This window comes from Propithecus coquereli, unplaced genomic scaffold, assembly GCF_000956105.1.
Source record: "Propithecus coquereli isolate 6110/MARCELLA unplaced genomic scaffold, Pcoq_1.0 Scaffold228, whole genome shotgun sequence".
Lineage (NCBI taxonomy): Eukaryota > Metazoa > Chordata > Mammalia > Primates > Indriidae > Propithecus > Propithecus coquereli.
Genome location: NW_012147819.1, coordinates 2392479 through 2403118, shown reverse-complemented (window position 1 = coordinate 2403118; position 10640 = coordinate 2392479). Strand labels below are relative to the sequence as shown.

Genomic DNA, 10640 nt, shown 5'->3' with positions numbered 1-10640 from the left:
AATATAAACTTTGTAACAGTAAAATATTCAATCAAATGCCTTAATCATCTTAATTATTCATGTCAAAAAGTATTTCTGCTAACTAAACTCATTTTTGAAAATGTTTCTACAGATGAATTAGTATTTTGTAACTAAGTAGCTGGGTTAGGTTTTATAGAAACTAAATAAAATTAAGCATTGACTTAGATGTAATGGAAAATATTTTATTTTCATAAAATTTACAATGATCAGAAAGACAGGATTGTCCTCTTTAAGCAATTCTTTGTTTTACACACAAAGATTATGATTAAATTAATGGTTGCTGAAATAGCATCTTTTGAGAGGTGAGCACATCTCACACACACACACACACACACACACACACACACACTCACGCACAACATCCTTGCTGGGGATTCAATAGCTGCAACTACCTATCAAATGAGGGTCTCGATGCCACCTACACCTGTATTGCTTATTCACTCATTCAACGAATATCGAAAACTTACCATTTGCAAGTCAACTAGATGTCAAGTGTATGATAGTGAACATCATGCCCTAGTCACCTCATAAGTCTACCGGAAAATATAAAAAATTAAACAAATATTACACCCAAACGTGGTAGTATATGAATTCTGCTAAGACAGCTGGAACTATCACAGTGCTATTTCTTCTATGTCAGTATAAACACTGAAAGTATTCCTGCAAAATAGAAACGTTTGTAAATGTTTGTAAACATTTGTAAGTACAAATGCTTATTTGTAAAGGTAAACAAGGAGAGTCAGGGTCATGTCCAATACTGATACTTGTTTTTGTGACATGTTGTCGTGGGTTTAATTGTGTCCTCCAAAATTCACATTTTGAATTCCTAATCCCCAGTACCTAAGAAAGTGAACTTATTTGGAAATAGGGCCTTTGCAGATGTAATTAGTTAGGATGAGACCATACTAGAATAGGGCGGGCCCTTAATAGAGTATGATTGATGCCATTTAAAAAGGGCCAATTTGAACATAGGCACATGCACAGGGAGAATGCAACGTGAAGATGAAGTCAGAGATGGGAGCGATGCAGCAGAAGCCCAGGGATGCCGAAGATTGCCAGTGCACCACCAGGAACCAGGGAGAAGAACAGAACAGATACTCCCTTAGAGCCTCAGAAGGAAACAACCCTGCTGACACCTTGATTTCAGACTTCTTATCTCCAGAACTGTGAGACAATGTATTTCTGTTGTTTAAGCCACCCAGCTTGCAGTACTTTGTTACATAAGCCTAGCAAACTAACATACATGAGATGGGGCTTTACAGAACAGAGGCAGGTGCAATTGTGATAAGCAACACTTCTCTCTCTCTTTCTCTCTCTCTCTCTCTCTCTCACACACACACACACACACACGCACGCACGCACACGCACCTTACTAAGATATTTATAACTGACTGACAGTGCCTAATTATTCCCAAAGCCTTTCCAGCCATTAACTGGAAGAATAGCCCCCTCATTGTCTCCTACAATCCCCGAACCTTTTGTTTCATCTGTGCTATCAGAAAGCGCCTGCTAACACTATCTTAGCATTTAGACCAATTCTTAGCACTGTGATAAATAATCAGAAACCAAACTTTTGGTTTGGAAGAAATGTCCAAAGATCATTTTTCACCGGTTCTGACCTCAGGAATTCAAATAAGAAATGATAGCTCCCACTATTACTCTCTTTTGAATTAGTGAAGAATTTCAAATATGAAAGGGAAGGACATACTGAGCCACATGACTCTAAATAATATTGTATACAGTGTTATTAAAAATTATATACTTAGCCCTCTAAGCTGAAACAGAAAGAAATAGGAATATTAATAATTTTTATAAGAATTATAAAACACTTCCTGTAAAAATATGGTAAGAAGCTGATGAAAATGGCACTCAACTCTATACTCATGTGATCTATTGTTGCTTAAGAGCAAAGGACATAAGACTTGAAATAGAATGAAAATATTTTCTGTATTGGTGAGAAAAAAAAACTTGGCTTAAAATTTGTGCTATTGGTTTCACACACACATAGTATTAATATTTATGTTCATAAATTATTTGCCAGGTCTGCTTTAGGGAAAAACCCTCTGAGCCTTTTTGCAGAGCAGCAGTGACACCTACTGTTCAAATAAGCTTGAGATGTCAACCAGGACAGATCCTTTGGGTCCTGGATCCCTTCACCAATTCAGTGAAACTGACAGGTCTGTCTCCAGAAAACAAAACAAATCAAAAGTTTCCCATATAAATAAAAAATATGCTTGCAATATGCATAATTCATGAATCCCGGAACTAGATAATAGGGTCTCTTGAGCTCCATATCTATCTAAAATAATGTAAACTTTAAAGTGGATGACACAATTCTGTAAATTCAAGAGAGTGTTTTAAAAGGAGTAAAATCTGGTGTAATTTACCTCAATCATTACAATGTTTTTATGAGTCTGGGTTTATAAATTAAATGTTTCCAGAATGATTAAATATCTAACAAGTTAATAGGCCTAACTAGAGATTACATTGCCATAGATATATCTGTCTGGTTTACATTTATATAGTTCTAATGTCATTTAAAATCATGTTCTTCTCCATAGTTATCACTACCTATAGGTAAGTATGATATGATTTAGTTCCCCCAGTATATATTTTATAATTATGGTATTTCCTTGCAAGGTCTACCATCACTGGCCACTTTTATAGAAAACTAGTTCTTAGGCCAAACTCACATTCAAATTCAGAGATGATTGTATTTTCAAGTAAAAACATGACTTTAATGTTTTTAATGAATTTTTAAATGAGAGTGTTGATTCACTTGACTATGCTTTTAGTAGACTATTTTCCACTCTCAAAGTATATGCTGTATGCTTTGGGTACAGTATCAGTGAAGTCAAAGCGTGACCATTGAAATATTTGTCTGTTTGAGTTTGCACATGCCCAACACCACCAATTTTTCTTTTTACACAGAAAAACAATTGGGCGTGATTGATCACAGCCTGCAGATTTTACCTGGGTAGAGAATAAAATACCAATACTTGGTACCAGGATGTGCATATATAAACATCGCTAAAGTCTCCAGTTGTGTCTTTCTTCCACCAGCTTTGAAAAGCTGTGCTCTGGCATTGTTGAAGCCACAGACAACTATGAAACGGCCAAGAGTTATGCAGGTTTGAGAAATTAAAATTTACGTAGCAGAAAATAAATTCGCCGTAATCTGTTAAAATTATTTCGCATATATCTACATGTCAAAATTTCCCAAATTGAAACAACTATTCCGCAACATTCACTCAACAAGTGTTTACTGGACTGTTCAAGTAAAATAGCTTTTAGGCGTTAAGCCTACACGGGCGTCTAGTGCTTCGAGCCAGGATTGGAACCAGGCGACGTAAAGCGCGCAGGCGACCCCCAAAGAAAGAGATCAGGGCAGTGGAAGAGCCTTAGAACCCACGGGGTTTGTCTCCAGATCGTTAAGTTCTCTGAATAAAAAGCATTAAGTTTCCGGGGAACACAGCACAAACAACTAGGGACCCAAATGAAAACATTTACGTCTGAGAGTAAGGCAGAAAACATTTATTTTGAGACGTCTTCGGAGAGAGAAGTGAAGCCTTGCAGGCAGGCGCTTCCAGGAGTCTCCGCCCCCCAGCCCGAGACCCCGCCCCAGAAGCCGTCCCGAGGAGAAAGGCCCGCCTCTGGATCCCAGATTCGGGGGAGAACAACGCGCCTGCGCGGGGCTTTCATCACGTCCGGCGCCAGGCCTCCCGATTCCGGAAGGGGCCGCACAGTTGTGGCGGCAGGTTCTGCGCTGGTGCTTAGTATATTCTTCGCTGTTGGACGTGGGATACACAGCAGCATCATGGTCGAGGTATGGTGACCCTTGGGATCTCAAGAGTCGGTTGCCTCTGGACTGTTTTTGGTTTTGGCAGCGGGCGTGGGTGATCGAGAGTGCTTGGAGTCTGGGGAGAGGCTGCGAGAAGGAGCTGTTTGGCCGAGGCCGGGTGGTCTTTTCTTAAGGTTTTTGGGGGAGGGAGAAAGGGACCAGATGGAAACCCGAGGGGGAGGTTCCGTCGGGCGGGAAGCCTGGCATGATGCGTCTAGTCCTCTTTTGGCCCTTGGGAGCTGGGCACTGTCCTCGGAGGCGGGGCTTCTGTTGTTGTGCGACCACTGGCATCTGCCGCCCGCAGGGTAGTGCCAATGCTTCTGTGTCCTAAACGACTGGCAGTCTTCTCTATCTTGCGTTCAGTTCGTCCCTTATTTCAGCTCTACCCCCAGAAAACTTGACGTTCTTTACATCTTTCCCTAGCTTAAACAACCATTCTATTAGCAGGCCTTGTCCTATAAGAAGATAAGACCCAAATATTTTTTGATTCCATTCACTAATCTCCATATCCACTGCAATCTACCTTAATTCAGACTAACATTATCTTTTCATCGGGCCTGGTGCATTAGTTTCCAGCTGGTCACTTTGCTTCCATTTTTGTTCTCCTATAAGTTGTTCTGTTTAAAACATTAAACTGGTATGCTTTTCTTGCTTAGCACCTTTTACTGGCCCTGTGTTACTGGAACAAAAACATAGACTGTTGTAATGGTCTAAAAGTCTTTACCTAATCTGGACCTTGTCTACCCTTGTAACCTCATCTTGTACTACAAAGCACCCTGTCACCCAGCATACACAACTGTGCTACCCTCCTGGCATCATTTCAGTTACCGAACACCTTTGTACATGACATTTCCCTCTGCCTGGATTGTTCTTAATCTCTATTCTGTGCAAGGCTAGTTCCCTCTCTGCTTAAAGAGCACCTCAGAGAGATCTTTCACAGTTACATTTAGTTCTTTCATTCTCTGTCTCAGCCCTTTGCTTGTTGCCTTCATAATATTTATCAAAATGTGGAATTATTTTGCTTATTTTTATTTCTCTGCTTCCTCTTGAGCACAGGGACTGTGACTGCCTTTTCATCATTCTGTTGTTAGCTTCTAGCATAGAATTTGCCAGGCACATAGTACGATCTCAGCAAATACTTATTGAATAAATGACTAATCTCAGGCATCACTCCTTGCTCTACCTGGGGCCTTGGCCAAAGAGGAGCTTGCTCCTCTTCTCCGAACTTGACTTGTGTAGCTTGCTACAAGTAGCTGTGGTGAGTGGTATAAAGCTTTTTACATAAACATGTAAGGTATGTAACTAATTTGACTTTAATTTAGGGTACAATATATATATTTTGTAGCTAGATGTGTAACTATACTTTTTCTTTCTAGGAGGTACAGAAACATTCTGTGCACACACTTGTGTTCAGGTCATTAAAGAGGACCCATGACATGTTTGTAGCTGATAACGGAAAACCTGTGCCTTTGGATGAAGAGAGGTAGGTATAGTTTTTTTTCAATTGCTAAAATATTTAAAATTCTAATACTAGGGGAAGAGAGCAGGTAGAGGGAGACCTCTAAAGACTAGTTAGTAATGCTAACAGTCACAGGCTATCCATTCAGTGATAAATGGTGTTTTGGCATAATTTAAGCTGATTTAACTTTTTTTGGCCATATCTTTTACAGTAAAAATCCCATTAATTAAATGCATTTTACAAATACCCGATAATTAGGAGAATCCCTTTTATAATCAATCACTTTGTATGTGCTTTCAGCTTCCCGCTGCTCTCAGAGCCTTGCTGAGCTGAAATTGTACCTGGCCAGTACCTCTACTCCCATCTTTTCTCGTTAGTATGGTGAAGAGTTTTGAGTGGTGGCATAATTTTGCTTCTACATCTCCAGCTCCAGTCTGGGATTGCATTATGTGCAGTGTTCCTTCTTTGTCCTTTACCCTTCTTTTAAATCTACTTAATTCTTCAAATAAGCATTTATATTTAATTTATAAAACGGACTATTCTTAAAAGTAATATAAGTGCATTTCTTTTTAAAATACTGAACTAATTAAGTACTTTGATTTGTTCTCACTAATCTTTTTAGATACATCTAGTAAAGGTTGCTATAGAAGTTTTTACTGTATTTTTATATTTAGACATTTGAAGGAATGTGTATTGACTTTGAAGTTTTTTAAAAGATATATTGGTTTTCATATACTTTTAAATCTGTCGGACCCTTGATAATTCATCTTGAAAGGTTTTGTATTTATTAGGTAACAAACTAAAATATTACTTAGGTTTAATGAATACTATGGTGGATTGTGAGCAAATGAAAATAGATATGGTGTGGAAATGCACTTGGAAATTTTTGATTCTTTAAAATACTATTTAACTTTAAAATCTTACTGGAAACTTTTTCTACATGATTGGGCAAACTTAAGCTATTTAAGTACTTGTTTCTTGGCTATCTGTAAACATTTACATTGGAAAGTATTTAAGGATACATTCTTATGTTTATAATTTTTAAATAGTCACAAACGAAAAATGGCAATCAAGCTTCGTAATGAATATGGTCCTGTGTTGCATATGCCTACTTCGAAAGAAAATTTTAAAGAGAAGGGCCCTCAGAATGCAGCGGATTCATATGGTCATAAACAGTATCCTGCCAATCAAGGTGAGTATGGTGTTATCAGAAGTGTCAGGACTTACATGTGAATTTTAAAAATAGAAAAACTAATAAAATATGTTATTAGTGCCCCTCCTGGAAGGACTGTGATCATACAGTGAGTGTTTAATAGCTGTACCAGTGTTATAATGAAAGTCTTGATTTTCTCATGGAAGTAATGAGATTACATTGGTTGATGGCTTTTTTCTTGTAGGAAATACAATTGGTAGTATAATGAGGGTAAAAAGTATTAGGATTTGGAGAAGGTCACAGTGGAAGTTAAAGGAAAAATTTAGAGAATATTCCTAACCTTAGGGAGACCATCTGTCTTTCGTCAGTAAGATGAAACTAAGTACTGAAATTGTAATGAATTAAGAGAATCCAAGATTCCACAGGAAACCATTTGTTTGGAAGAAATAATCAGAATGTATTGTCAGTTTATAGGAAGGCCTCTTTACACACCAGGGCTATATAGCAAACGCATAAGCCTTCCTGGCCTCATATCAGCAAATAAACAAAGAAATAGCTGTGTACACAGTTTACAAAGATCAAAACAAAAATCATCAACTTTTTTTTCCTGAGGTTTGAATTTAGTTGGAAAAATTTGAGAAATCCAGTTGATAATATTATTTGATACATTAAAAAAGATGATACTTTCCTTAAGATAAATTCACCACTGATGAATTTTTTTCTTTCCTTTTCTCTATTTTTTTTTTTTTTTTTTTTAGGTCAAGACGTTGAATATTTGGTAACAGGTACACATCCGTATCCACCAGGACCTGGTTAGTGAGCTGTTGCTTATCAAAAATGTTGTATTGTTACATATATTTCCACTAATGAGCCAATAGTGAGATTCCTGTTGCCTGTAAAATACAGGATAAGCTCAGTAGCCAAGCATCCATACATAGCTTTTTAGATAATTACTACTAATACTCATATGCATTAATTCAGCAAATAATTCTTAAGTACCTATATTTTTCAAGCTCTGTGATAGGAATTCAAAAACAATAAGACTGCTCCAGGCCTAGACAAGTTTATTATCTGGTGGTTTAGGCAGACATGTAAATATCACTAAGCTTATAAAAATGATAAAATGTTAGTATAAAAGAGGATATGGTATAAACATGTCCTTTGAGTATGTAGAGTGATTGCCACATAGATGGAATGGCCAGTATAACAAAGTAGAGGACAAAAAGCTTAATGTACATAGAAAGTATAGGGAAATTGAGTGCTTGTTATTGTAGTACCTTAGATTCACTCTTGGAAAAATTGTTAATATTTGAGGAACTGCTTAATTTTTTTTTTTGAAGGTAATGTCCAAATGTAATAGACGTTTAACTTTACTGTCTTGGGCTACTTTAATGCCAGGTTGCTTATGATAAAATCAAATTTGAGTTATATGTTATTAACCAGTATTTATTGTAAACAAGTTAGAAACAAAGGTAAGCAAAACTTAATCAAAATTTGTATTATATCACCACCTGGAAATAATAGCCATTTTGGTATATGTTTTCCTCCAGTGTTTTATTTTAAATGAATGTAAATGAAAATAAAGATAGCTACTATAAGGAATTGATTTTTTGTTTTAATAGGGGTTGCTTTGACAGCAGATACTAAGATCCAGAGAATGCCAAGTGAATCAGCTGCACAGTCCTTAGCAGTGGCATTACCTTCTTCTCAGGCCAGGTATGAAATACTATGCTAATAATTACAAAGATTTTGGAAGCATATTTTACTGTTCACATTTTTCACATTTTTGTCATTTTTCAATTTGTTCTTTTTTTATTTCTTTTTTTTCTTTTTCCTAAAGAAACAGGTTCTCACTCTGTTGCCCAGGCTAGAGTGTAGTGGCTCTAGCCACTGTAACCTTGACCTCCTGGGCTCAAGTGATCCTCCTACCTCAGCCTCCCAAGTAGCTGGGACTACAGGCACACACCACACCTGGCTAATTTTTTAATGTTTTGTAGAGACGGGGTTCGCTGTGTTGCCCCATCTGGTCACGAACTCGTGGCCTCAAGCGATCCTCCCACCTTGGCCTCTCAAAGTGCTGTGATTATAGGTGTGAGCCACAGCACTTGGCCTAAATTTGTTTCTTTAACTATTACATGACATTTTCCTTTATCAGGAAAAATTTAAGATATAGGGTTGGTTTTATAGAATACATGATTGGAAGCATTAATTGATTTGAATGTAATATTTCTTTTGCCTCAGGGCTGATGCAAATCGTACTGCACCTGGTGGAAATGAATACCGACATCCTGGGACTCCTGACCGTTCACAGCCTGCAGCAGTGAATTCAGTAAGTTTCCCTGTGTCAAATAATGGGTTTCTAACTTTTGGAGCATGTTACTTTATTTCCCTTTATCCCAAAAGTCTTACTTAAATATTAAAGAAATAGACACTTCCTTGGAATTGTTAAGATAAATAGCAGCTTGAGCTAGTCATTATTATTCCATAGCCCTAATTTGTTAGTAAATTGACTTATTTTTTAGAATTTAAAATTCTGTTATTTTTGTGTCTACTTGTGCATAGTGTGTATTTTAATGAAGATAATGTGATGTTGGTATTTATTGCCCACTATTAAAAGTACAAGGAATGTTCTGAAACTTGGGTATGTGTTAAATATGAAAGTCTTTTTTTATTAAATGCTAACTTGGTTTATATAGTTACAATTGAGTGCTATTAGTGTTATAATATTCATGGGCTCTATAACTAGTTTTAAAAATCAGCATTTAGAAATACCTGAGTTTATCTCTAAGTAAACGGCAGCTGCTCTTGGTTTGGTGAAAGTAGTTGCCGAAAGAATAACTAAAATATGTAGTTTATTTTATTATGCTTCACTTGAAATAAGTGTGGGCTTTACTTCCTCAGTTTGTTATGCAGTTGATTTGGGTTTATGAAGTGAATGCATTTGTGATGCTCATACCCCATTTCTTCGTTTATCCTCCATTCAGAGCATATCTCTGGCCAGGCTCTCTGCCTTCTTAGGAGGATATAATTTAACCTTCTTGAGGGCAAGAACTTTATGGGTTTAAATTTTGGATGAATGAATGGATAGATGGTAACAATAAATGGTATATCAACTGGTATACCTTTTAAAATAGTATTTAAGGACTGTATTAGAAGATACAAAAGCTGTCAGTCTCTGCTACATTAAATCAATACTATTAAAATATGACAATGAAAGGCAGTGGTGTTAATATATTTAAAATGACTTGAATAGTAATAGGAGCTTACGTGGAGCATTTACTACTTTTAAAATCTTCATCATAACCCCATGAGATAGTCACTGTTCTTCCCAGTTTACAAATGAGGCATACATATAGGTTACATAATTTTTACCCAAGGTCAGTCAGCTAGTTTTGAACCCATATACAGTGATGTGTGCTCTTAAGTGTAATGTTCAACCTCTCTCAGGTTTTCATATTGCTTTTTAAAATTAACGTAAAAATTTTTTTTCATTATTGGAAAATGAGTCTAAGATAAGACTTAGAAAAAATGTTTGCTTTTCATTTAAGGAAAAACTTTCATAAGTCCCCTCTTTCAATTTCCATTTGTGAATTAATAACATGAAACCTTAGGTATGATATCTTTTAATAATAATATAATCTATTGCATGTCTAGATTGTCATGGAGGCTGGCAATACCAAGAACTCTGCACTGATGGCTAAAAAAGCCCCTACAATGCCAAAACCCCAGTGGCACCCACCATGGAAACTCTACAGGGTGAGCAAATCTGTATTTTATTGCATTATGTGAAACACGATTGCTTTCCACTTGGCTAGGGCTGAAGAATATAAGGAAGAAAAGAGTGAATATAAAATTGACAGAGGGATTTGAGGTAGGTTGAGAAGGGGCTTAGGCACTATCTTAAAAGATATTTTGGGAAGGAGACTTTCTTCAGTAAAAGCTATGTGCATTTTGTATAAAATATTGATAGAAGGCTGCAAAATGTGGAGAGCAGACAAAATAAATTTAGGAAAGTGTCTGAAGTATTTAATATGAATGAAGGTCAAGGGGAAAAACACCCTGTAAAGTTTCTTTGGAACTACCAATTATCTTTTCAACTATAATAAATTAAAATGATTCAAAATATATCAGACTTAAAATAAAATGTATATAGTAGTAAATGTACA

The 10640-nt window shown here is 36.5% G+C and overlaps 1 protein-coding gene across 1 annotated transcript in view; it reads left to right on the top strand.

The window, feature by feature from the left end:
• The first annotated feature begins 3671 nt into the window (after positions 1–3671).
• The window catches only part of PLRG1 (pleiotropic regulator 1), a 13247-nt gene continuing 6278 nt past the window's right edge, over positions 3672–10640 (top strand). The window contains exons 1-7 of the mRNA XM_012645251.1: positions 3672–3847; positions 5239–5345; positions 6371–6513; positions 7233–7286; positions 8097–8190; positions 8716–8803; positions 10129–10230. Of these exons, the coding sequence (XP_012500705.1) occupies positions 3839–3847; positions 5239–5345; positions 6371–6513; positions 7233–7286; positions 8097–8190; positions 8716–8803; positions 10129–10230 (597 nt within the window). The 5' untranslated portion in view covers positions 3672–3838. The remainder of the gene's footprint in view (positions 3848–5238; positions 5346–6370; positions 6514–7232; positions 7287–8096; positions 8191–8715; positions 8804–10128; positions 10231–10640) is intronic.